The sequence below is a fragment of the Sus scrofa genome, chromosome Y, assembly GCF_054392235.1.
Source record: "Sus scrofa isolate SSC_HxYL_T2T_F1_AM1 chromosome Y, Sscrofa_HxYL_maternal_Yorkshire_Landrace_v2.0, whole genome shotgun sequence".
Classification (NCBI taxonomy): Eukaryota; Metazoa; Chordata; class Mammalia; order Artiodactyla; family Suidae; genus Sus; species Sus scrofa.
Genome location: NC_139402.1, coordinates 6,453,202 through 6,481,107, shown reverse-complemented (window position 1 = coordinate 6,481,107; position 27,906 = coordinate 6,453,202). Strand labels below are relative to the sequence as shown.

The 27,906-nt window shown below is 43.6% G+C and overlaps 1 protein-coding gene across 18 annotated transcripts in view; it reads left to right on the top strand.

Annotated features, from left to right (window-relative positions):
* The window catches only part of LOC100624109 (neuroligin-4, X-linked), a 401,261-nt gene that overhangs the window by 233,563 nt on the left and 139,792 nt on the right, over positions 1 to 27,906 (top strand). For 8 of the 18 annotated variants that reach the window (XM_085008969.1, XM_085008971.1, XM_085008970.1 and 5 more), the window contains 2 exons: positions 15,039 to 15,098; positions 19,791 to 19,943. The exons of 1 other annotated variant lie outside the window; for it this stretch is intronic. In XM_085008969.1, the coding sequence (XP_084865095.1) occupies positions 15,039 to 15,098; positions 19,791 to 19,943 (213 nt within the window). Of the gene's footprint in view, positions 1 to 15,038; positions 15,099 to 19,790; positions 20,007 to 27,906 lie in introns of all 18 variants that reach the window. 9 more of the 18 variants (XM_085008976.1, XM_085008978.1, XM_085008977.1 and 6 more) reach the window with 2 other exon arrangements.

Genomic DNA, 27,906 nt, shown 5'->3' with positions numbered 1-27,906 from the left:
AGTCTATTGTTTGGCATCGGTGGCAAAAGGAACCAAAGCCAGGGGTCCTACCTCTTTGTAACTCTTGTCCCCCACACCACAACCACCCATTAGTCAGTGGTGTAGGTTCTGACTCCATAAGGAAGCTTTTGATGATGTTCCCGGGTATTTCACCCAGTTAAGGATCTGGTGTTGTCACTGCAGAGGCTCCATTTGCTGCTAGGATGATGGTTTGATCCCTGGCCCAGGAACTTCTGCATGCTACATGCACACACACCCCTGTCCCCCAAAAAAGAAAGCTTTTGATCACAGTGAACACCAGGAAACAGAACTCAAAATCCTCTAGATGCTCTCAGCAAGGAAAATATGTGTGGTTTATTTGTGTGTGTATACATATGTGTGTGTGTGTGTGTGTGTGTGTGTGTAAACAAAAGTTTATTGCCCATTTTTTAAAAACAACACCATTTCAAGAGGTGTCTCAGGGCAAACCAAAGCCAATTTCATTTTCAACGTGAGTTTTCTAAATAAAGAGGCATAAAAAGCGTCAAGCAGAATTCAATACTAAATTAGTTTCATTTTTTAAACACATTGTCATTTAATCTCCAGCTCAGGGATGTTGCTGGGGGAGGTAATATATTCTGTCAGTCAAAAGGGCTAATAAAAATGTGAGAGATTGATGTAAATCTAACAGGATTTGTCTATTATCCCTGTGAACCGAAATATTTCAATAACAATGTTCATAAGAAAAGAATGCTTCTGCAGGTCTAAGCAGTGCCCTGAGATTTTAATAAGAAGCATAGACATATATCAGAGACCTGTAAAGTTTGAGATTGATTTTGATTTCTACCATAGAAACTGTGAAATCAATTTATCCTAATTCCAGTGACACAAGAAAGGAAGCATCCTTGCTGCATATTTTGTTCTCATTCTGTCTTCCAAAGGCAGTCAGAGAAAAAGAAAAACCTATCCCCCCCCAAAAAAAACACCCCTCTTATTATTTCCATTATTCCAGGGAGGTGTTTTGAACTGCCAGAGTAATAAAACAAATGAGACCTGTTTTTAATATAATCACAAGCATGTGCCTTCAATTTCCCTGAAAGGACACCCCAAGATAAATGAATTGGCAAAATTCCTTTTTTTTTTTCTTTTTCTATTTTGAATGGTTGATTTTCAGTATTGTGTTAGTTTCAGGTGTATAGCAAGGTGATTCCATTATACATAGATGCATGTATGTACTTATATATTCTTCTTCAGATTGTTTTCAGATTATGGCTTATTACAAGATACCGAATATGGTTCCCTGTGGTACATAGGAGATCCTTGTTGATCTATTTTATATACCGTAGTTTGTTAATCCAAAACTCCTTCCTTCCCCTTTGGTATTCATACAGTTGTTTTCTAGGTCTTTGAGTCTGTTTCTGTTTTTAAAATAAGTTCATTTGTATCCTTTTTAAGATTTCACATATATGTGACGTAGGGTATTTGTTTTTCTTTCTGACTTCACTTAGTGTGAGAATCTCTAGTTGCATCCAGGTGGCTGCAAATGGCATGATTTTGTTCTTCTTCATGGCTGAGTAATATTCCATTGTGTATAAGTACCACATTTTCTTTATCCATTCCTCTCTTGATGGACATTTAGGTAGCTTCCACGTCTTGGCTATTGTGAATAGTGCTGCTGTGAACATAGGGGTGCATGTGTCTTTTGGAATTGGAGTTTATATCTCATATGGATATTTAAGTAGCAAAATTCTTATATTTAAGAAAGAAAAACAGGAGTTCCCGTCGTGGCGCAGTGGTTAATGAATCCGACTAGGAACCATGTGGTTGCGGGTTCGGTCCCTGCCCTTGCTCAGTGGGTTAATGATCCGGCGTTGCCGTGAGCTGTGGTGTAGGTTGCAGACGCGGCTCGGATCCCGCGTTGCTGTGGCCCTGGCGTAGGCCGGTGGCTACAGCTCCGATTCAGCCCCTAGCCTGGGAACCTCCATATGCCGTGGGAGCGGCCCAAGAAATAGCAACAACAACAACAACAACAACAACAAAAGACAAGAGACAAAAGAAAGAAAAACAATATGTAATAAGGAAAAACAAAGCAAAAACAAACAACTACCAAAAAGCTCCCAAACCAACCACCCAAATCAAAACCTTGATATGGCCAAGTAATGATGAATGATAATCTAATCGCCATTCTAAATATCAGATTTAAAAGTTCTGCATTTCGCTTCTCTACTTAATTAGTTATACATACTACCTTGGAGCATCTCCGTTTTTCCCACCCGTATTAGCTGTGGGCCTGAGGTTAAAAATCCTTGATTTGGAGTTCCCGTTGGGGGTGTGGTGGGTTCATGATCTGGCTTGTCTCTTGTGGGGGCACTGGTTTTCTCCCCGGCCCAACACAGTGGCTTAAGGATCTGGCATTGCTGCAGCTGTGGCTCAGATTTAAGCCCTGGTCCACGAATATCTATATGCCCCAGGGGCAGCCAACAAAAGAAAGAAAGAAATCCTTGATGCATCGGACATTGAGTATCATGTGACTTACTTGTGCTGAATATTTTGGAAGTCATTGCAAATTTAGCAATACAATGAAAGAAATTTTTTTTTAAAAAAAGGCAAAATAGACCAAGTCTTTGGGCTCAGGAAGCCAACAATCTTATGGGGAGAAAGTTATTAAACACACGATCATATTATAAGGTATCATACATTTTTGAAGACAGATTTATACTCACAAGAATAACTGAGGAATCCTGGTAGTTGAGGAGTGAAAAGTTGGGATGATCGGGGAATCACTTTCTGAGGGAATGGACTTTAGTGGAAGCATAAAGCAGGGGAAGCAGGAGGATGAGTGGGAAGGAAACTGGAGGATGCAGAGCAGGCAAAACTTTTGCAGGAAAATGGAGCAGGGCAGAGTCCAAAAGCCCTAGGGATGTGTGATTCTCTGAGGAGTGGATCCAGGTCCAGGCTGGTGTTTTGCTTAGCTTTTCTGCATACGAAAACCACCCTGGGAGTTCCCTTTGTGGCTCAGTGGTTAATGAACCTGACTAGTATCCATGAGGACGCGGGTTCGATTCCTGTCCCTGCTCAGTGGGTTAAGGATCCGTCATTGCTGTGAGCTGTGGTGTAGGTTGCAGATGCGGCTCGGATTTGGCGTGGCTGTGGCTGTGGCATAGGCTGGCAGCTGCAGCTCCAATTCAACCCCTAGCCTGGGAGCCTCCATATGCTGTGGGTGCAGCCCTGAAAAGACAAAAGACAAAAAATGACCCCAAATCTCAGCATTTTATTTTATTGATGTGTAGTTGATTTATGATGTTGTGTTAATTCCAAGTATACAGAAAAGTGATTCCATTATACGTGTGTGTGTGTGTGTGTACACACACACACACACACACACACACACACACATATATATTCTCTTTCATATTCTTATCCGTTGTGGTTTCTCATAGGATATTGAATATAATTCCTTGTATTCTCCAGGAAGACTGTTGTTTATCCATCTTATATTTAAACATATGCTTCTGCTAATCCAACTCTCCCCTACTCCATCCCCCACCCCACCCTCGACAAACGCTATTCTGTTCTCTATGTCTGTGATTCTGTTTTGTAGATAGGTTTATTCAGGTCATATTTAAGATTCCACATAGAAGTGATATCATATGGTATTTGTCTTTCTCTTTCTGACTTACTTCACTTAGTATGAGAATCTCTAGTTGCATCCATGTGGCTGCCAGTGGCACGATTTCATTCTTTTCTATGGCTGAGTAGTATTCCTTTGTATATATGGACCACACCTTCTTTATCCATTCCTCTGTTGATGGACATTTAGGCTGTTTCCATGTCTTGGCTATTGTGAATAGTGCTGCAATGAACATGTGGGTGCATGTGTCTTTTTAAAGGAAAGATTTGTCTGGATATATGCCCAAGAGTGGGACTGCTGGATCATATGGTAGCTCTACTTTTAGTTTTCTGGGAACCTCTGTACTGGCAGATCTAAGCATTTTAAATCATTCTTTATTTTGCCTATGCTTCTTGGGTTAGAAATCTTTTGTTTGGTTGAGTTTGGGTTTTTTGTTGTTGTTGTTGTTTTTGTCTTTTTCTTTTTTTAAGGGCCATTCCTGCAGCTTATGGAAGTTCTTGGGCTAGAGGTCGAATTGGAGGTACAGCTGCCAGCCACACCCATAGCCATAGCAACTCAGGATCTGAGCCTTGTCTGTGACCTACACCATAGCTCATGGCAACACTGGACCCTTAACCCACTGAACGAGGCCAGGGATCGAACCCACATCCTCACGCATACTAGTCGGATTCATTATTGCTGAGCTACGACGAGTTGTTTCCAACTCCTGGACTGTTTGGAAATCTGGTCTATCCTCAGCTGGGAGCTTCTTGAGTCAGAAGTCAGCTTCAAGGTCCCTTGGATGCTCCTCAGACCAAAGTCTTTATCCACAGGGATGCTTGTCTGTGTCCCACTGTTATACTTGGTTCCTGGCACTCCAGAGATGCAGGAACTTGGGTTTCCCAGGCTTGGAACTAATCCATCATCATTTTTTTTTTTCTTTTCGGAAAACAAATCATAAAGCCCTTCAAGTCCACATGGTGGGAACACAAGCTCACAGAATCACAGGGAAGGTTGTAGAACTGAGAAACTTCGACCCATCAACCACCTCCTATAAGTCAGGAATTTTCCCTCTCTTGATATATTTCAGAGTAGCACTCTTCCAGTTCAGGGATAGCTTTCAAATTTATTTTCAAAATGATGACCTGAGGGCAGTGCATTGCTCTTCACTTCACTTACAGAGCATGTCTTTCATGAGGCTTTCCTGTCACCTGCAAAACCCCCTCCTACCTTACAAAAGCGTGGTCTTTAGGTCTTTGTGGCCAATCCTGCCTTGTCATGGCGTATAGGAAAAAACGGAAGACCCTTCCAGATGCTGGTTCGGATAAACCTCTTTGTGGACTTTTTTCTTAAATAGGCTTCCCAAATGTACACGTCTTTTTGTGAGTCATCAAAGTTGTGCTGATTCCGATGTTCTGGGCAGGGGGGAGCAATGAGAGAGTAGGTCAGCCATGCCCATTTCTTCAAATGCAGAAGTGGAGCTTTTTTGTAGGTACCAGTTGTTCAAAGGGCACGCATATGTTGGAAGGACCCTCGGAGAAAATGTTTGATGTCATCTTTGGCAGGCACCATGCTCATTGGTGTTCGCGTGGAGGGTAGAAGGTATCTTACCATTTACACGGGAAGTGCATTGACTGAAAAAACAAGAAGCTCAACCTGGAAGGTGAGAGTTATTTTTAATTTGGTGGACTTGCTAAGGACATAAGCCCTGAAGACCGCCTCTCAGGTAGGTCTAGGGGCAGCTCCAAGAGGTGAGAAAGAGCCAGGAAATATAGGAGTTTTTGCACCAAAAATCAGGCAGGCAGAACATCAAAGGATTACAGGAGGCACTGGCCCATTATAAATCAACTATACCTTCATTTTAAAAAATGTTTTAAAAATTTAAAAATAATGTTTGCCCCCGCCCTAAAGATTACTGTTAATTAAAGAAAAACCAGAGACCTCAAGTTAGTGAATTTAGGACTTTTTCTTTTCTATTTTTCTTTCTTTCTTTTTTTAAATTTTTTGGCTGTACATGTGGCACATAGACATTCTTGGGCCAGAGGTTGAATCTGAGCTGTAGCTGGGATCCACCCCCGACCCTGTGGCAACACTGGATCCTTTAATCCACTGCACCTGGCTGGGGATTGAACTCATGCCTCTGCAGCACCCCGAGGCACCGCAGTCAGGTTCTTAACCTATTGCTCTATGACATTCCAGGGCTTTTTCTATGTATATGAAGATACAAGAGTCTGGGCTCATTGAAATCATCACTTTGACATGCACCTTAACTATCCAGGACCAGCATCCTGTTTTCTCCATCCTTTATCCCCGCAGGGTGCACCTTTGGGGTCAGCTGCCAGGGCAGCTGGCTTGCTGGCTGCAGCATCCTGCTTACTGAGAATGGCGGCCACAGGGCATTTTTCATGCACAAGTGTTTATCCCTGGTACAGTCAGTGGTCAAGGTGCAGGGGTGACAGAAGAGGTATCTCCCTTGAGTTCCATTTCTGCTCCCCTCCCCGGGGTCGTCTCCCTTGTCCCTGGTCCAACTCAGAGCAGCCCACCTCCTTTGCTAATAGGCTCTCACGCATGCATACTTCAGCTACCCATCACCTCCCCCGCAAGCAAGCACCTTCATGTCCTCGCCAACTCCCAAACGGGAGAGGACTGTCAATTGATGCAGGCATCTGGATGAGCCTCTCTGAGTCTGTCTCTGGAGGGAGGGACCTCCTTCAGGATGGGTGTCTCAGCAGCAGCAACTCCTAACCTAGCCACGGCCATCGTATTGAAAACTTCAGGGCATATTTAGAGAAGGAACAGGTGGACCAGTGAGTAACCAAGTGAGGCATCCACAGCTGGAAGTGAGGCAGGTCTCATTCAGCGCCTGGAGGGACTGAGCCCAAAGCATCGTCCGTGCTCCCTGGTCTCCCCCCAGTATTGATTAGATTAAATACATATTCCTCGGGGACCTAGAAACTAGCTAATCAATTGCATATCTATCTGTGCTGGCCAAGGAAGCATTTATTTCCCTCATAACTCATTACACAACTTCCTTTATGTGAAAAATAATGCACAGACACACTCTGTTTTTTATTAGCGTGTAGTTGATTTACAGTGTTGTGTCAGTTTCTGCCATACAGCAGTGTGACCCAGTCATACAGATGTACTCATTCCCTTTCTCATATTATCTTCCATCCTGGTCTGTCCCAGGAGATTGGATAGAGTTCCCTGTGCTGGACAGCAGGAGCTCATGGCTTATCCATTCTCGATATCATAATCTGCATCTACTAACCCCAAACTCCCCATCCATCCCCCTCTCTCCCCCTCCCCCTTGGCAACCACACGTCTGTTCTCCATGTCTGTGAGTCTGCTTCTGTTCTGTAGATAGGTTCATTTGTGCCCTATTTTAGATTCTACATAGAAGTGGTATCATACAGTATTTGTCTTTCTCTGATTTACTTCATGTAGTATAAGGATCTCTGGTTGACACACTCTTTTTATTATACTTATTATTTACTTATTTGGCCACACCTGCAGTAATCAGGAGTTCCTGGGCCAGAGATTGAACGCTCACCACAGTCGTGACTTGAGCCACAGCAGTGGCCATGCAGGGTCCTTAACCCACTGAGCCACCAGGGGACTCCTTAAGATATTGACCAAAGATAACAAAATTAAGTGGGACTTGGAATTTGACCTCCAAATCAACAAAACACCAACATTAATAGGAACTGATAAATACATTTTTAATATGATATCTTGCATTAAGAGCAATAATTTGAAAGGTCTCCTGGATTCTGTTATATCCTTATTTCTTGCAGAGATAATGTGATCCCATAACACCATTTGCCTATGTTTGTGGTGACATACATAAGTGCATTTTAAAAAGAATCATTATAAAATTACTTTACTGGAGTTCCCCGTTGGTGCAGGTGGTTAAGGATCCATGTCACTGCTGTGTCTCAGGTTGCTGCTCTGGCATGAGTCCGATCCCTGGCCCAGGATCTTTCACATGACATTAGTGTGGCCAAAAAAAAAAAAAAAAACCCTCAAAATATAAAATTACTTTCCTTGGAGTTCCCATGTGGCTCAGCGGGATTGAACCCAACTGTTTCCGTGAGGACCTTATTTCAGTCCCTGGACTCGCTGAGTGGGTTAAGGATCCGGCATTGCCTTGAGCTGTGGTGTAGGCTGCAGTCGAGGCTCGGATCTGGCCTTGCTGTGGCTGTGGTATAGGCCAGCCGCTGCAGCAGCTCTGATGCAACCTCTAAACTGGGAACTTCAATATGCTGTGGCTATGGCCCCCAAAAGACAAAAAAATAAAATAAAATGACTTGCCTGCCTTAAGATGTTAACTGCAACATCTAGAGATTTTTCCCATAGACTTTTATTTCTCCTTTGATGTGGTTGGCCTACCCTTTCTTCTGAATTCTATACAAAAGGATCCTCTTAGGTTTATGATATGAGGTGCTATTCTAAATAGGTTGACTCTTGAAAATGTCGGTAGAGCAAAAAAGGGAACATCCCAAGAAGAGGTATAAAAAGAGATGGGCGTTCTTCAGGTCAAGGGACTAGGGACGTCGAGATATTTTATTAATGACACCATTTTAAATTTTAATAATGGAAGAGCGATACATTTGTTTGAAGTTATTTAAATATTCGGTTTAATATTTAGAGCTTTTTCCCTGCTGGGGTTTGCTGGAGATGCTAATTATTGAATGTAAAGGAATATCATTTTGGCTTTTGGGGCATCAGGAGAAAACTCATGGCCTCTCTGGCCCTGGAGATGCCGTTCTGGCAGGTGTGAGATAGATTTTCTGTGGCATAAATTCCAGCAGAATCTCTTTCTCTGTGTCCTGTAATACCTGTATTTACATAGTTCATGATTGTAACTAAATTACATCCTCACGAGAACTCGGTTGGTTTTTAGACCATCTAATTTGTTATATTTGAGAGAACAAATATTGCAGCAGCTTATTGAAAAAGAACAAAGGGGTGGGGAATTAAATATACATAGAACATGAAAGGCGATATCTAATTATGTTTCTGGGTCAGACTCTGCTGTGTAAAATTAATGTAAAATTGTAGTCTGGCCAATAATTTCCATCAAAATCTCAGCGGGTGTTTTTAGTTTCTTGATTTCAGTTGACACGCATGTTGGAAGGTTTGCCTGGAAAGTCAGAGGACCTAGTATAAGTAGACTCTCTTGAAGAACACAGAAGAAAGTTAGAGGACTTATTTGTCCCTCTTGCAACATGGACTATAAAGCTTGGACGGTAGGGTACTAACGTGGATAGAAATATAGGAAGAGATGTAGTTACAGAATCCAGAAAATAAACCCTCACATTTATAGGCCATTGACTTGCAGTAATAGTGTCACCACACTTCATCAAGGAAGGGATTGTGTTGTCAGTAAGTGGTGCTGAGACAGTGCGATATGCAAAAAGATGCATTTCAGCCCTCACCTCGTATGCACCAGCCTTCACTCAAAATAAATGAAAAACCTAAGAAGTAAAACTCTCAAACATCTGCGACAGAAACACAGAAAGAAAATCTTCGGGGCCTTGGGTAAGCAAGAATGTCTTAGATGTGATATCAAAAGCATGAACTTTAAACAAAATCCACAAGTTGGACTTCGTCAGAAATTCAAAACTCCAACTTCAAAAGACATCATTAAGGAAATCAAAAGAGAAGCCACAGACTGGGAGAAAAGATTTCCAGATCTTCTTTCTGGTAAAAGCCCTGTCTCTAAACAATATAAAGATCTCCTATGACTCAAGCATAAGGAAGAAAGAACTCAAGTTTTAATTTTTTTATTTTTTTTGTCTTTTTGCCATTTCTTGGGCCACTTCCATGGCATATGGAGGTTCCCAGGCTAGGGGTCGAATCGGAGCTGTAGCCGCCAGCCTATGCCAGAGCCACAGCAATACGGGATCCGAGCCACGTCTGCAACCTACACCACAGCTCACGGCAACACTGGATCCTTAACCTACTGAGCAAGGCCAGGAATCGAACCCACAACCTCATGGTTCTTAGTTGGATTTGTTAACTGCTGAGCCACAACGGGAACTCCCAGAACTCAAGTTTTTAAATGGGCAAATTTTTTGAAGAGACATCCCACCGAAGAAGCTAGTACAGGAAAAGGCGCTTTAAGTGATTAAGTCATTGGGTAAATGCAGATTAAAACCACGCAGAGGCACCAGCTCACACCCATTAGGAGGCTGATAATCAGAAAGGTAGTAACAGGTCTTAGGGAGGAGATGGGGAAATTGAAATCCAGGTACACTGCTAATGGGAACCTATAGTGATGAACCTGTCTTGGGAAACAGTCTGGCAGTTTTTTCAAGTACTGAACATACATGCGCCATGTAACATCGCAAAGCTGCTCCTTGGTATCCACGCAAGACATAAGAAAATATACATCCGTAAAAAATAGGGCTCATCAGTGTTCACAGCAGCATCATACTAGCCACCAAGGGGCAACAGTGCCCATGGCAGTCAACAGACGAGCAGATAAACAAAATGTGGTATATCCATACAGTGAGCTGTTATTTGTCCATATGAATAAGAGGAATGATTTTTTTTTTTTTATCTTTTCAGGGCCACATATGCAGCATATGGAGGTTCCCAGGGTAGGGGTCCAATCAGAGCTGTAGCTGCCAGCCTACATCGCAGCCACAGCCACATCAGATCCGAGCTGCATCTGCAACCTACACCATAGCTCAAGGCAACACCAGATCCTTAACCCACTGAGCGAGGCCAGGGATCAAACCCGCACCCTCATGGATGCCAGTCAGGTTCCTTTCCGCCGAGCCACGACGGGAGCTCCAGAGGAGTAAAATATTGATGAGTGCTTCAACATGGATGGACTTTGAAAACATCACACACAGTGAAGAAGCAGGATATGAAAGACGATTATATGCATTCATGTGCTGGAAATGAGTAGAAATGGCACATCTAGAAAGCTGACTAGGTGACACCAAGGGTGGAAACACTGAGTGCATACACCTGGACACAAGCCATCTTTCTGGAGTGATAAAAATGTTCTCAAGTTAGATGATGCTGATGGTTGCACAACTCCTTACATTGTCTCAAAAAAAAAAAAAAAACAGAAATCTATGATTTTTCCTCTTGGTAAGGAGTCCAAGAGATTTCCTCCTTGCCGTTATCACAGATGTAACTAGGTCATGCAAATTTTCCAAGCATTGCTAATCTGTAGAACATTTTCCTCTATCTTTGGGGGGAAATTCCCCTAAATACTGCCTCTCCTCTTGGCTCTGGAAGAATTTCAGATGAATCACATTTCAGGCTTGGACCGAGAACCTTCAGACATTGAGAAAGAGGTCTTGGTAAAGCGAGCTGACACTGAACTCACCCCAGACCTTGCAGAGTGGGCTTTGTCTGGGCTTGAGACAGCCCGACGGGGCTGCTGGTGAGATGCCAGCTGTAGCGAGGAAAGCAAAAGGGTTTTTTAAGGGGAAGATTCAGAAGGCAGGGATATAAAGACAGCCTCATGGGAAAGGTGCCATCCAAGGATGGGTTCCTCATGCACCTGCTTTCTCAGAGCCAACTGCATGTTTTGGGGAAACACTGGGATGAGGAAAAGTAGCCAGACTTTGAAGGCACACATTTTCTAGGAGGGCCTCAGCTTAATCAGAGAACACTTCTTCCCTCTTATCCATTCCACATCTTTTGACGACACCTTAATTTTTCTAGTAGCTTTTCTTTTCTTCTCCTTTTCTTTCTTTCTTTTTTTTTTCAGGATTTCTATGATCTTTTATTCTTTTTTTTTTTTTTATCTGCAACTACAGGTCTTAGATTTATTGTTACTTTCAAAGTAAGCTTCTAAGAAAACCACCTACCAAAACCTTCTAGACAATAGCACAGAAATTCTGTTCGTTCTTTCTCTTTCTCTCTTTCTTTCTTTTTCTTTCCTTTTCTTTCTTTCTTTCTCTCTTTCTTTCTTTCTCTCTTTCTCTCTTTCTCTGTCTCTCCCTCCTTTCTTTTTCTTTCTCTTTTTCTTTCTTTCTTCCTTTCTCTCTCTCTTTCTTTCTTTCTTTCTTCCTTCCTTCCTTTCTTTCTCCCTCTCTCTTTCTCTCTTTCTTTCGTTCTTTCTCTCTCTCTCTTCTTCCTTCCTTTCTTTTTCTTTCTTTCTTTTCTTTTCTTTTTCTTTTTCTGCTTTTAGGGCCATACTTGCAGCATATGGAGGTTCCCAGGCTAGGGGTCGAATTGGAGCTGCAGCTGCCGGCCTACACCACAGCCATGGGAACACCTGATCTGAGCCACGTCTTTGACCTACACCACAGCTCAGGGCAACAGCAGATCCTTAACTCACTGACTGAGGCCAGGGATGGAATCCTGGATCCTCATGGATATTAGTCAGGTTTGTAACCTGCTGAGCCACAACAGGAACTCCTTTTTTCTCTTTCTCTCTTTCTCTCTTTCTTTCTTTCTTTCTTTCTTTCTTTCTTTCTTTCTTTCTTTCTTTCTTTCTTTCTTTCTTTCTTTCTTTCTTTCTTTTCTTTCTTTCCTTCCTTCCTTCCTTCCTTCCTTCCTTCCTTCCTTCCTTCCTTCCTTCCTTCCTTCCTTCCTTCTTTCTTTCTTTCTTTCAGAGAAGAGGTGACCTGTTTCAATAGAAACTTATAAAATCTTCCAAAAAATTGAAATTGTTTTCAGAAAAGAGGAGGACTCGTTTTTCACAGCAGCACTTCCATTCTGTCATCTGTGCAGCCTGGTTCTCTAAGAAAGGCATTTCTTATAGGCTTCTTAACACAGTTTAACCTTACATCCAGTCCACCAGCTAGCTATAAAACTAGCTATAAAAGCGCTCTTTCATATTGATACACCTTGACCATAACAAACCCCAAAGACAGGGCAGCTAATTTGACAGGGTTGAATTTTTTTTTTCCCTAAGTTTATTTTAGATCTTGGAGGGCCGTGGCATTCTCAGACAGAAATCCATTTCCCCATCAGGCTGATGACCGTAATCGGTGGACACATCTGGGTCATGGTATTTTCTAAGAGATGGGGCATGAATGAGTTTTAAGGAGAAAAATTTGTCTCCTAGAAGACTCCGTTCTGGCTTCAGGTAGACAAGATGAAACTAATCATAGGCTGGAGTGTCAAGGGGTCCTGGGCATTTTTGTTTTTTCCCAAGCTGTCATCGCTGACTTGATGTTGGTAGCTTGAAACTGTCGACAGTGGGAATATTTAAAAGTTCACAAAATCAACCAGTACAGGGAATCAGGTTTCCACCCAGGTTCCCCGATCTGCTTGGTGATCTGTAAGAAACTGACCAATAGTCAACCCTTTCAGACCTACAGAAATAGCACCTTCAAACCTTGGTTTCCAAACCCGTGGAAGCCCCTCTGAATCACGTAGAAGTTTTCCAGGTACAAGTGTTGTGATCCTGGAATTCCCATCATGGCTCAGCGGTGAGTGAAGATATCCTTGAGCATGCAGGTTCGATCCCTGGCCTCGCTCAGTGGCTTAAGGATCCGGCATTGCATGAGCTGTGGTGTAGGTTGCAGACATGACTCAGATCCCCCGTGGCTGGGGCTGTGGTGTAGGCTGGCGGCTACAGCTCTGATTGAACCCCTAACCTGGTAACTTCCATATGCCCTGGATGTGGTCCTAAAAAGACAAAAGGACCAAAAAAAAAAAAAAAACCCAAAACGGCAAAAAAAAAAAAGTGTTGTGACCAGTTTACCTTTTCCTTGTCCCATTTATCCCAGCACCTTAGAGGAAGGCAGAGACCATTTTAACCAACCACCACAATTCAACTTATTCAGAAGGCACAAATGCATACTTGACACCTGTGGGCTGCATCTGTCTTTCAAAAGAAGGCAGGAGTTCCCTTCATGGTTCAGCAGGAACAAACCCAACGAAGCTCCATGAGGTTGCAGGTTTGATCCTGGGCCCCGCTCCGTGGGTGAAGGATCTGACATTGCCATGAGATGCAGTAGAGGTCGCAGATGTGGCTTGGATCCTGTGTGGCTGTGACTGTGGTGTAGGCTGGCAGCTGTAGCTCTGATTTGACCCCTAGCCTGGGAACTTTCATATGCCACAGGTGCTGCGCCTCCCCCCCCTCAAAAAAAAAGCCAGAAAGCAAGCACCTGAGCGAATTAAACAATTCCAGGCTTTGGCCTCTTGTATCTGCAAAATCGAAAAACCAAAGTTAGTTCATGGCATGCCGAGAGCTTAAGAGTTTTTTGGTGTGTGTGTGTGTTGTGTGTGTGTTGTGTGTGTGTGTTGCTGGGCGCTGGAGACGGGTAATGGTTAAGGCAAAGGTTCATTTTGCCTACAGGGAAATTTTTTAAACATTTATTTTATTGAAGTCGAGTTGATTTACAGTGTTGCATTAATATGTCTGCTGTACAGCGAAATAATTCACACACATGGAGACATTCTTTTTCACCTTCTTTTCCATCATGATGTGTCACAAGATACTGAATAGAGGTCCCTGTGCTCTGCAGGAGGACCTGTTGTTTATCCATCCTTTGTGGATTGGTTTGCATTTGCTAATCCCAGACTCCCACTCCATCTCCCCGCCCCCCTCCCGCCCAAACCCTGTTCAAGGACATTTCAAGGTGGTTTATGTTTCAGGTCATCCAGGTAGGTGCCTTGATTTATTTGAACAAAGAGCCATAACACTCCAGCGAATTTTAGTGTTTCCAGCAAAGAAAACCTTGATTTAGAATGTTTTATCTTGACTTAAGAAATACGTATAGAAAGTGGTAGTGTCTTTACTGACAATAAGAACAAAGGTGCCTTCGTTTGCTCTTGAGCCACAGGAAATGGTGAACCTTCCTGACTGAAATTCGTGGGATTTAAATGAGCAACAGGAGCACACAATGTTTGTTGGCAATGGTGTGCCTCAAAGCTCTCATGCATGCAACTGATGTGGTTTATGAAATGTGGATGAAAGTTCTTTCCTGTTTCTTGCTTAAATGTGTTTCTTCTTACATTATGGAATTTCCTAGCAGCGTATATCAGTGACATTTCAAAAATGTGTCTCAATGATGCCATGTGAAAATTAGAGGGCCATTTGAAGGCTTCATATACATTTCTTTTTAAACCAAGAGAAACCCTTTTTTAATAATTTAAATTTCTTTTTTTTTTTTAACTCACATTCGCCCTTTTTTTTTTTTTTTTTTTTTTTTTTTTTGCAGTAGTATCATGGTAACCCCCCCAACTGCATTTTCACAGGCTATCTAATATTTTTGGAAAGTTAACATTTTGAATTTGTTCTTCTTGACATCTTTATGTTAACATGCGTTTTGCATCTCCTTGTTTCATGTTTTGGAGATTCAGAGGTAACAGCATTCAACTTTTTGTATGACTTTTTCTTTTTTTTCCTTTTACTGGGTAGTATCTCTCTTTCTTCTGATTTTTTTTTTTTTTGCAAACCTGTGGTTTTTGAATTTTTCTCTTTTTTTCCCCCCTTTTATTTTCCTTCTCAATATGACCTCAGGAGCCAACACAAAGAAAAATGCTGATGATATAAGCAGTAACGACCGTGGTGAAGATGAAGGTATTTTTTGTTTTTTGTTTTTTAGCTCGACTTTGATGCATGATTTTATATCTCTTTCTCTCTCTCTTTTTTCTTTTTCATTTCAACCTGTTTTTCTTCCCCTTATCTGAAGTGAGTACACCTCTGTGTGCTTCTTTATTTTCTTCTTGGTGGGCAGCCACTGTCATTTTTAATCCCAGGAACCATGTAGAGTTTTGCAAATTGCCTGGGAGACAATGTGTAAAAGCTTCTTAATAGGATGTGAGTATCAAAATGCCATTTACAAGGAAACTCACCATTTTCTTTTTCTTTTTCCTTTTTTTTCCCCCCTTTTTTTGGCTTGGTCACAAGAAGAGAAAATGAAATTTTAAAATGTGCATGTATGATTTCTTTGCTTCCTTCCCAAGGTTATTTTGTAATTTAATACTGTATCTCGGAGCTCTGGTCTTCTTAATTTCTCCTGTGAAAGGTGGAAACACTGTTTTTCTTTAAAATCTTTTTCTTTTTTTTCCACACATACTGATTCCAAAATAAGGTTTTCAAAGGACTGTCTCTGGCTCACAGCGAAATGCAGGAAAAAAGTGTCTTAATTAGATTTTGTTGTCTGTTTCAGAACTGCCTCTTAGCAGCATTTACAGAAAAAGAAAAAAAAAAGGCAATAGCAAAGATTTCAGAAAGGTCAAAAAGTTAGATCTATGCATCTTTGTTTTCACACCATGGCTGCTTTAAGAAAGTTTTTCCCCTCAAATATTTAGGTGCTATGGAGGAATTTTTCTTGAATGGTCTCAAATTGTTTGACAGGGAGTCCCCCTTGTGGTGCAGTGGAAATGAATCTGACTAATATCCATGAGGTTGCAGGTTCCATCCCTGGCCTCGCTCAGTGGTTGGGTATCCCAGTTTGCCATGAGCTGTGGTGTAGGTTGCAGACGCGGCTCAGATTCTGCGTTGCTGTGGCTGTGGTGTAGACAGGCAGCTACAGCTCTGATTTAACCCCTAGCCTGGGAACTTCATGTGCTGCAGGTGCAGCCCTTAAAAAAAGAAAAAAAAAAAAAAAAAGGAAACAAAAGAAAGAAAATCAAATTGTTTGACAGATTGTCCCCCGGAAGTAAAGAATGTGGCACCACACCCATTCCCAGTGCTTTGTATCCTCTTCCTTCCCTAGAACACAAGGGTTGGAAACAAAGAAGTCTGGAGTCAGCCTCTGCTGGCTTTGAAGGCTCTGTAGCTGGTCACAAGCTGTCCCCCCCACCTGAGGTTTAAAATGCTTGGATCTCCCTTTATTTACCTTCGAAGCAGGAAGGCACCTGCTGGTTTGCAATTTAATTTGAAGTCAAGGGAGTGGTGAGCTCCCTTTGCTGCACAGTGGAACTTCCCTGAAAGTGCCTATTATCACCCTGCTTGCTTTTTGCTGCCCTCTTGAATTTCTTTCACGAAAAACAGTGCTCCAGGAAAAGACGTTTTTGGAGTTCCTGTTCTGGTTCAGCAGACATAATATCCACGAAGATGTGGGTTTGGTCCCTGGCCTTGCTCAGTGGGTTAAGGATCCAGCATTGCTGTAGCTGCTGTGTAGGTCACAGATGCAGCTCAGATCCCATGCTGCTGTGGCTGTGGCATAGTAGGCTGGCAGCTGCAGCTCCGATTCAGTCTCTAGTCTGGGAACTTCCATATGCTGCAGGTGCAGCCCTAAAAAGAAGAGAAAAAGAAAAGACACTTTGCCAGTATATCTTTCACCCCTTCTGTTCTCTTAACATTGCTGTTAGTTAATTAATTTATTTTTTACTTGCATTCTTATGGTTCTCCCTGTGATAACCCTGAAACCTCTAAGGAAGTTCTTCCCATGGCCTGAGGGTGTTACATCTGCCTGAGTCCTCACCTGACCTCTCTTTTGTGAGAATTCCAGCACTCCTGCAGTTTAGCTGCATTCCTCCATAACCACCTATGGGTATCATTTGCCCCTTGCTCTGCTCTGTCTTCTCTTTGTGTGTCCCCCCCCTTTTTAAGGCAGCACCTGTGTCATATACAAGTTCCCAGGCTAGGGGTCGAATCAGAGCTGCAGCTGCCAGCCTACACCACAGCCACAGCAACCCTGCCACCTACACCACAGCTCATGGCAGCACTGGATCCTTAACACACTGAGCAAGGCCAGGGATCGAACCTGCAGCCTCATACTCGTTGGGTTCATTACCCCGGAGCCACGGTGGGAACTCCCGTATGTCCCCTTCTAATATTAGGATCTGTTTTCACAGTGCTGGCCATGCACCTGTATCATGGTTCATGTGCCCTCTCATTTTCCTCTAATACTGAGAACCTGGGATTATTTTTTTAACTTTGAAAGAATAGGGCATCTGGCTATTTCCTCCACAAGTTTCTGAGAATCTTGTTCTGTCAGCCTCAGAATGGCTGTTCACCTGACACCTCTGAGGGCACCCCCTTCCAGCCGCCCCCCTTCCCCATAACTCACCTTTTTCCTTTCCCACAGTGGAGTAGCCAGCAGCCAAGAAGGGGAACAGACATAAGGGCTAAAACAGGAAATTGTGATGCAAAAAGAGGGCTACATGATGCCAAATGCCAGACCCCAAGTGCACAGTGATTTATTTAAAATATCCATGTGCCATGTGATGAATGAAAGTTAATAATGATAATAACAAAGGGGCTTCTGCTTTCTATTTAAAATTTTTTTTTTTTTAAGGCTGCACCTGCAGCATATGGAAGTTCTCAGGCTAGGGGTCGAATCAGAGCTGTAGCTGCCGGCCTCCACCACAGCCACAGCAGCCAGAGATCTGAGCCGCATCTGTGATCTACGCCACTGCACTGCACAGAGCAGCATCGGATCCTTAACCCCCTGAGCAAGGCCAGGGATGGAACCTCCATCCTTATGGATACTAGGCAGGTTCTTAACCCCCAGAGCCACAACAGGCACTCTTCTATTTAAATTTTACTTGATAAAATTGTTGGTTTTCTTCTGCTATGGATTAAATACGTGCAGACAGGAGGGCAGCTTGACACTTTTTTCTGTACTTGACTGTGACCCCTGGGTTTCTTGTGCCTTCGGGAAGCTGTACAGTGGTACCCAGGAGCACGTTCTCAGATTGTGATCCTAATTCATTTTATTAGCAGCCTTGGTGGGACATAAGGGTGGTTTATTTCTTGAAAATTCCATTCTGATAGGCCACAAATGTCTCCCTGCACTAGGGGGGAAAAAAGTTTTTATATAAGAAAAACATGAAAATCCATGTACCTGGATTCATTTGGTTTTCTTTGGATAGCGTACCAATATTTAAATGAAACACACACACGTGTAGGTATATGCATCCCTAAATACTCAGAAATCCTTATAATGGAAGTCACAACATCTTAAACAATTAAATGTAAGGCTGGGGGATGATCAACACCAAATGATGGAATCACAGATTTTCAGAAAGCAGCCTCTACAAAACAGACCTGTAGTCTCCAAATTGGTGTCATGATAGACCATTGCAAAACAGCGTTTTTACATCATTGTCAGATAAAACAATAATTACCAAGTCTGTCGCCCTCATTGGTTGCAAACTGCAATGGGAGTTCATATTCCCTGTAAAAATATCTAGCATCTCAACAATTTCATCTTGAGGTTAGACTCTTGTGCCATTTTTATTATAGTTGCACACTCTTTTTTTGTCACTTAGGTTGGAATATGACTGCAATCACTAAATCAGAGTGAAGACACTTGCTTGGATGTGTATATATATATATATATTTTTTTTTCATGTTGCTGTTCCTTGGATCATTTCTGACCACTTCTTTGTTTTTTATGTCCTGTGTCCTCTATTGGGAGTTTATGGTTTCACTAGTACTTTGATGTTCTTATTGCAAAAGTTGCAAATGAATCTATAAAACTCATCTTTGATGAAAGACAGCAGTTAGAGCAAATTTTTTTTTATGGCTGCTCCTGCAGCAAATGGGAGCTTCCAGGTCAGGGACTGAATATGAGCTGCAGCTGCAACCTCCACTGTTCCCTCACAGCGGGAACGCCAAACAAATTATAATTTGGAAGTTGATGTCACACTTACTTAGATGATGGAAGGAGATTTTGTAATAGGTATCATGAGCTTCCTCCAGTGATGCCACCACCGTCTAGGGTTTGAGCATTCCTCGGGAAATAAGTATTTTCATTTAAATCTTTTTTTTTTTTTTTTTTTGTCTTTTTAGGGCTGCACCTGCAGCATAGGGACGTTCCCAGGCTAGGGGTGGAATCAGAGCTGCAACTGCTGGTCTATACCACAGCCACAGCAGCATGAGATCCAAGCTGCATCTGCAACCTATGCCACTGCTCATGGCAATGCCGGATCCCTAACCTGCTGAGCGAGGCCAGGGATCGAACCTGCATCCTCATGAATGCTAGTCAGGTTGGTTACTGCACAGCCATGACAAGAACTCCCTCAGCCAAATCCCTTAGTGTTCAGTGTCGTGTCTCCACCCAGAAACACACATATGCATGCACATTCCTTCCCGTATCTGTGTCTCAGCACATCATTTCACTGGGTAGAAAACACAGTCCCATTGACCCCCTTCCTAAAGTCTTCTTAGGGAGGCTTATTTCCGAGACGGCCAGGCACTGGAGTCCCATCTCCACTAGGAAAAGTCATCCAGGTCTTTGGCCCTTGAATTAGCGTCGGTGAATCACTGTAATTTTTTTTTTTTTTATTGTGTTTCCTTCCTTGGCATTGTCCCCAGACATCCACGATCAGAACAGTAAGAAGCCAGTGATGGTGTACATTCACGGCGGCTCCTACATGGAAGGAACAGGGAACATGATTGACGGGAGCATCCTGGCCAGCTACGGCAATGTCATCGTCATCACCATCAACTACCGCCTGGGGATTCTCGGTGAGTGACCCACCTTCTTCCTCACGGCCGGGAGCCCTTGGGGGACCTTCTGCGGTGGCTTTGGTGGGGCTCGTTGATTGGGATTGTGCTTCTCCCATGCCTACCGATTTCTCCTGCCTGCCCGAGTTCTGTTTCTTCCTTAACATTCCCGCCGTGGGATCGGTGCATGGTGTGTTGGTTTGGTGTTCAGTTTGCGCTTTTTCAACCAGGGATTGCATTTCCTGGAGCCCCGGGCCTCCCTCCAACAAAGCCAGCCTCCCGGGCCATCAGGGGAATGTGGGATTTTATCGAAAGCCCTGGTCTTTCGGCGGGCTTGGCTGGCAGAACCCTGCAGAATGAACCCCATTGGTAATATGCGTGATGATGAATTGCGTGATGGGGGCTCACCTGGAATCGTGGCTGAAGGCTGTTACAGGTTCACTGTCTTGTGTGGTTTTGCAGGTGTGTTAAAGAGGGAATCCTGTGTTGGAAAATCCTAACGACTTAATTCCTTAAGGGATTTTTTTTCAGGGTTCCTTGTGTCCCGAAAAGGTGCTGTTGCCAGAATTCAGCCTCTGGCTGCTGAAATGCAGAGACAGGGTTTTGGGCAAAGGAGAAAAAAAATAGCTTTATTGCTTTGCCAGGCAAATGACGGTCGTAGCAGGCTCATGCCTTAAAGACTGTGACCCCCCCATTAAAAAAGAATTGCAAGGAGTTTTATAGTAAAAAGAGTAAAAAGTGGAAAAACAGGTTTTCAGAAAGGAATGAGGATTGGGAGAAACATGCATTTTTCTTTCTTTGGGGGAATCTTAAGTCATCAAAGCTGGAGTCAGGAGATCTTGGTATGAGCATGATGGTGGTTTTCTAGGTTATTGCCTGGAACAACAGCCCTTGAGAAACGGGCCTATTGATCAGAGATGAGAACAAATGAGGAAAGTTCCTGAAAAACATCTCGGGCTCATCATCTTTATGATTTTTGCACCAGCACTTGTGCTCAGGGTGCCTGATCTTTAGCTTATGGGTGATTGTCTTTGGGATGCAATTAAGACTCTAAGCTCTTCAGTGGTGAAGTACACATTTCAAAAAGAAGCATAAGGAATATAATTTTTCTTTCGGGTGGAAGGCTGGGTGGTTCCATGGCTGTTGCATTTACGTGCAGTAGAGCTTAACTCTTGCATGAATTTTATCATTTGATGGGTTTTTTTTCCTTTTATGTCAGTTTTATGGTATCCCACGCGAGGACACTGGATAAGTGCATAGAAATTCAAAAGTAGCTGTCTGTGGTTTTGGTGTTAAATTTACTTTCCCTGAAATGGCACTGGGGAAAAAAATATGTGCGTATATATATGGATAATATTTCAAGGCTTGTCTTCTTCTGCGATTTTGCCTGCTGCTGGACAGTTCCCAAATAATATTCCTAGCCTATGGAATAAATAAGGTCTGTTTTTCAGGGCAAAAATGCTTTGAGATGCTGCCGGAAATTGAGTTTGTTACAATGTGGCTGTGAGGATGAGATCTGTTTGTCACAAGGTGGATACAGTTAAAAAAAAAATGGCAAAATAAAATGGAGCAATAGTTGTGTCAGAGGGCTGAAAATGTTTGCGCCAAATAAGCACGTATCAATAAGAATTATTTTTTGATTTTTGATTTAAAAAATTTAAAAATGTATTTATTTCTTTTAAAATGATTTTTATTGTTTCCATTATAGCTGGTTTACAGTGTCCCATCCATTTTCTACTGAACAGTAAGGTCACCCAGTCACGCAGACATGTGTACATTCTTTTTTCTCACATTATCGTGCTCCACCCTACGTGACTAGATAGAGTTCCCAGTGCCATACAACAGGATCTCATTGCTTATCCATCCCAAAGACAGTAGTTTGCAAATAATGTTTTGTTTTCAACTTGTTTTAATTTTGTTTGGCGCGTTTTTTTTTGTTTGTTTGTTTGTTTTTTTTTTTTTTTTTCATTCCCCTGTGAAAACATTCTAGGTGGGGTGGGGGCTGGGTGGTAGAAATGCATTTATACCTTAGAAGCTCAGAACACCCACAGAGATTTGCAACGTGGACCTGTTTGGAGCATCAATGAAGTACTTGTAATTTCAAGTTTTTCACATGAGCCATCATAAAAAGCCCTCATGTCCTGAGCCCTCCAGATTCCTGATTTTTACTTGTGTTTCTCGTCTCCTTGGTGCTACAAGTGAGATCTGTGTAGCATGATTTCAGTTCATCTTTTCAGAGTGATGATGGTGCCTTTCTGAGTATTTTTCTGAAGCCTCTGGCTCCTTGCTCTGGCTGGTGGTGTTGGAAACAGGAAATGGTATGTCTCGCCTTTTTTTTTTTTTTTTTTTTTACAAAAGATCCATTCTAAGGAAGAGGTGGGGAGAGGAAGCCAGGGCCCCAGGGCTTGCTGGGAGCATCCCTTTCAACGCGGGCAGTGGGGACACCCCAGCACTACCCTCAGCTCAGGCACCACTCTCTGATTGAAGCAGTGGGTTTGGGACAAGGTCCGGCTCCCATGGAATCACAGAACCAGAATGTTCTCTTCACGCAGGACGTGGTGATGGGACTTCAAAGGTTGGATTTCAAAAGACCTTGCTCCCCCTCCCCCACCCAAGGCGAAAAGGCATTAAACCTTATCTCTTTGGCCCCTTTATGAATCTGGAAAATTACTGTAGGAATGAGACATACCTCATTTGTTTTTATGGGGTAAAAACCTTGCATTGAGAAGTTTTTCTTACTGAAAAATGTTAAATTTACCTTTTGCTGCTCAGAGTTTAAAAAAAAAAAAATCTTGCTAAGATAACAGAGAGCTGTCACAGGCGAGGCCAGGAAATAAAAGGAGCAATTTAGCATCTCCAAGCCAGTCTATTTACATTCTGTGAAGAGCTGAGCACACCACAGACGCCCTTTTATCTGATGGAGTGGCGTGTGCCAACTTGGCTGACTACACAGGGCGATAGGGATTTTTTTTTTTTTCTTGCAATGGGCGCATTTTAAATTTGAAATTTTTAGCATGTGGCTTGGTTTCTCTTATTGATTTAAAAAATGCACAACCTGCACATTGAGAGGTACGTTTTATTTGCGGCAAAATGAGGACTGAAGCCCAGAAGACTGCATCTCAGGTATCCCTGAGAAACCTCTCCAAAGCAGTGAGGGAGGAATGAGGAGCAGGGAGCAGGAACAAAAGAAGCCTGGGCTCCCTGCAATCCTTCCTTTGATATGCACCTCCGAGATCAGGCCAGGATCCGGAGTGTGCACAGCCTGCTGGACCCACTGGCTCTCACCCTTGGAGGTGACTCCCTGCTGAGATAACCCTGACATTCTTCATCCTTAGCTACAGACCTGCTGAAATACCACCCAAGGAGGAAAAGGGGCAACATCGGGATATGACACAAGTGAGGGGGAGGTGTATGCAGCACACACGCATTTGACGAAAGTTTGTGGCTGATCTCCTGAAAGTCTCGACCAGTCCCAAGGAGCAGACATCACCATGAAGGATTTTTAGTGGTTTTCGAGATAGGAGGAGATGCAAGAATGGGGCTCATAAAAATCTTCTCCTAAAAATACCTGACACTCTGAAGACCTGTTCTTCCAGGTTTCCCAGAGGGCCTCCCTCCTGATGTTGATCCTGAGCTCTGCTCAGCAGGTGCTGTGGGTCGGCAGCTGCAGTGGCTCATAATTTAATCCATGGAGAGGCTCTCAGCAAGTACCAAAGCTCAGGTCACTCTCTTTACCAGAGACCTCCCATGCGCCGCGCTCCTCCTCAAACGCTCACGTGAACGTCTCCTTTCTGCTCACACACACCACACCCTATCACTCCTGAGGCCATAGTCTCAACCCCTTGGCATCCAGATATTTTAACGGGAGACCCAGTAAAATGGCCCAGCGTGCACGCTGCTGGTGACCGTTCCCGTGGGCAGGTTCCACAGGAATCGATAGGTTTTTGCCGAAATGTGGAAATGGTTGGGTGTGTGTGTGTTTTCTTCAGAAAGTAAGAAATGCAGAGCATGCTCTCTTTCTGCTAAGGAATGGAAAGGCATGATTTGAGAGGATGACATTTCTTATCCAGAAATGCTGTTTTTCCTGCCCCAAAGAGAGGTGTGGAGAGATACGTGATGGTGAAAAGGAAAGAGGGCTCGTGGACTGTGATGTGGAAGGAACATGGGGTTTGAGGAGATAAAAAGATGAACGTGTCCTTTGCTCTGTGCGTGTGTGACCTTGAGAAAGTCAGCTAATATTTTCTGAGTCTCTTCAAAAGGCAGACCCCATTCTTTTCATCGCATGGTTATTGTACATAGGTTGCCCACATTCAACCTCTGTCCACTGGTGCCAAATACACTGAGTTTGGGGTGAAGGAGAAAAAGATAGCTTTTATTGCTCTCCCAGGCAAAGGGGGCCACTGCAGGCTCATGCCTTCAAGACTGTGCTCCCCTTAGAGAGATGAGGAGGTGGTTTTATAGTTTGGGGAGCGGAAAATTGAACCACAGATAAGGATCAGGGTAGAGCCAAGCTTGCATCGTCTTTCACAGCTGGTTTTTCATGACCCCAGGACTGGCTCAGGGGGTCCTCCTTCTACCTGGAATGAAGCATGCTCCATCAAGGAGTTAGCATCTTTCATTTGCTGGGTTTTTGTTGTTGTTGTTGTTTGCTTTTTAGGGCCACACCCATGGCACATGGAGTCCGGGCTAGGAGTCAAATTGGAGCTGCACCTGCCAGCCGACACCACAGGCACAGCAACTCAGGATCTGAGCCACGTCTGTGACCTACACCACGGTTCATGGCAAACACCAGATCCTTAACCCACTGAGCGAGTCCAGGGGTCAAACCCACAACCGTTCCTAGTCGGATGTGTTCCCGCTGAGCCCCAGTGGGAACTCCTGTTGGGGGTTTTAGTTCTGCAGAAGGGCTCAAAGATTTTGTCATGTGTATTCCTTGAGGAGGAAAGCAGGACCTATCCCAAGGCAGCACCATTGCCTCTTGACGGCTCCTGCCTGGTCTCTGTCCCCCCTCCCCTCCCCTCCTGGATTAGCAACTGTTTGAAGCTGCCTTTTGGAACTCGAGGAAGGTCTTAGAGGCTGAAGGAGCCTCTAAAAACAAGAAATGGGGGGACACAGGCTTTGGGGCCCAGGAGCCCCACAGGGCCCTGCTGGGTTACACATACACTATAAACAGGTACATGCAGTTGCATAGTCCAGGACTAGGAATGAGTAAACCCAGTCACATTGTAATTTACTTTGTTATGAATATCCATGAGCATCTTAATAACATCATCGTTGAGCCACTGAAAAAAATTGCAACTGGCCAAAAATGTAACATCTTTCGAATACTGCGGAAGCTGACAGCAGTACTCACAGCCTGAACCTACCCAGAACACAGACTGGGATTGAATCCACGTGCGGGGACTGGAACCCAGGCCAAACCCAGACTGGGACTTGAACCCGTGATTTTAAATGAGAATCACTCACCCTGTGTCTGGACGTACTGAAGTTCAGGTTCTTCATGCCCCCAAGCAGAAGGAATTCAGCGAGAGATAAAGGGATAGGCATACATAGATTTATTAGGATAGGATGCTTGTGAGAGATGCAAGCGGGCAGGCACGGAAGCTCTGCCCCAGGAGGATCCAGTGGGCTACAGTTTATCGTCCAGGGGGAGTGGGGGTTGGAACAGCCTGTCTCTTCCTTTCTGGGAGGAATAGCTCCTCCTTTGTCTCCTGTAAGGTGTATTCAAATGAGTATGCAAATGAGCAGAAGAGTGGTCCTCAAATTCCTGCCCTTGTTCTGAATCTGAATGCAGGTCTCCTCCCATCCCCAACCCAGTGATCTGAGGCATGCATGTCTTGTGCTTCCATGAGTCAAGCAAGCCTGCCTTGGGCCGATGGCTTTCTTGAGCAGTTATTAACTTACAGTGATCTCCCAGTGTCCCGTAGATTTCCCTCTCCATCTATGGTCCTCAATCAGGATTTCTACATCTACCTGTGCCAACTCCATCCCTGTCACCACGATCAAATAGAACCACCTTCATTAAACAAAAGTAATGATCAGACTTGTGTAATGTGAGATACACGACCAGATCTTCACATTTGCTTTTCAAACGGTGAATATTTTCTTTCATGGGCACTGCATGACAGAGCCTTGCGAGCTGTTGAGCATATAATTTGTTATCGAAGCTGGACCCTTTAAGAGAATTGTTAATATGCTATTAATAGGAGTTCCTTGCGGTGCAGAGGGTTAAGGATCAGGTGTTGTCACTGCAGTGACTCGCGTTCAATCCCTGGCCCAGGAAATTCCACATGCTGCAGGCAAACAAGCAAATCAACCCACCAACCAAAAGCGATATTCCTGCACTGGAATTGTCTGAGGCAAACTGGAATGTACCATTGTAGCTTCAAAGGAATTATTTATGCCCATATAAAGTTTAAGGAATGAAGTAGTGTTCCACTTACTTTCAGAGGAGATGCATTTTCAAAAGCATATTTCCTATGTCTTCAGCCTTGTCATGAGGAAAGCATGCATAGCCAAACCCTAAGTTATATCAAATCTGCCTCTTTTTTTCCCCCCCTCTTTTTTGATGATTGTTCAAAGACCTTTGACATGGAAATCTTGTTCCTAATGCTTATGGATGGAGCTACTCAGCATTTATTTATGAGTGGATTTGACCTTCATGTTCCTTCATTCATTTGCCTGCCTTGGTGCATCTTGGTTAATTCTGCCTTCATTCACGCGTTTAATTTAGTGGCGCTCACAAGGTCTGACCTTTCTGGTTATGTTATGATTTGATGCCTTCTGAGGGCTTTAGATTCCTTTGTTTCAAAACAGTCCTACCTGCATCAGTAGTATAGTAGTGAGAAAAGCTACCTTCTAAAACAACCATATCTGTATGCTTTAGCACCAAACTCCTGGGGAGCCTGCAGGGTGGACATCGCTGGAGGCTTTTCTCTTAATCCTCGTAAATCCCCTTGGAAGGGTTTGCTTATCTTATTACTTTCGAGGAATCAAAGGCTCAGAGGGGATGAGGTGGACTCACAGTGATCAAGTTTGGAGGGCTTACAGCCAGGATTGGGATTCTGCTCTAACAGCTTGCATCAGGCATATTGCTTGAGGAACCAGAATGCCATTCTTGATGTCTGTTAGGTTTGCTGAGGGAGGAATGTGCAAGGCCAAGTTGATAAAGAAGTTCATAAAGCAAAAGAGATTTATTAAGGCATCTGAGGGGGATGGGCTGGGCTCAAGATGCACCAGCCTTGACTGTGAGGAGATGCAAGGCTTCTAAGGGATCCGTGGTGGGAGTCTGAGGTTGGAGTTCATGATGGGAACTTGGGGCAGGAACAATGAAGTAGGAGGAGGAGAAGGTCAAGGGAGGGCTAGGTGGCCCAGTCCCATGGCAGAGGGCAGTTAATCCTTATAGGTGGTTAGTCTATGCAGTCAGTTGTTTTCCACAGGTCCTTGTTTCTTGCTGCCCAACTTGAGCCTCCGCATACCTGGCAAGGGTGTCCACAGCAGGTCTCCAAGTGAATAGCCACATTTGGGGGCTGGGGGCCTGTCTCCATCCTCCAGGGGACCCATCAGTATCAGATTCAGCTTCTAAAATTGTACAAAACATTGCTAAGGTTGATGTCAGAGAATGTTTTGCCTGTGTTCTCTTCCAGGAGTTTGATGATGTCTTGTCTTATATTTAAGTCTTTCAGTCATTTTGAGTGTATTTTTGTGCATGGTGTGAGGGTGTGTTCTAGTTTCATTGATTTGGGTGCAGCTGCCCAGGTTTCCCAGTAATGCCTGCTGAGAAGACTTTTTCCCATTTTATGTTCTTCCTACTTTGTCAAAGGTTAATTGACCGTAGACGTCTGGGTTTACTTCTGGGTTCTCTGTTCTGTTCCGTTGGTCCGTATGTGTGTTTTGGTACCAGTACCACACTGTCTTGATGACTGTGGCTTTGTAATATTGCCTGAAGTCTGGGAGAGTTATGCCTCCTGCTTGGTTTTTGTTC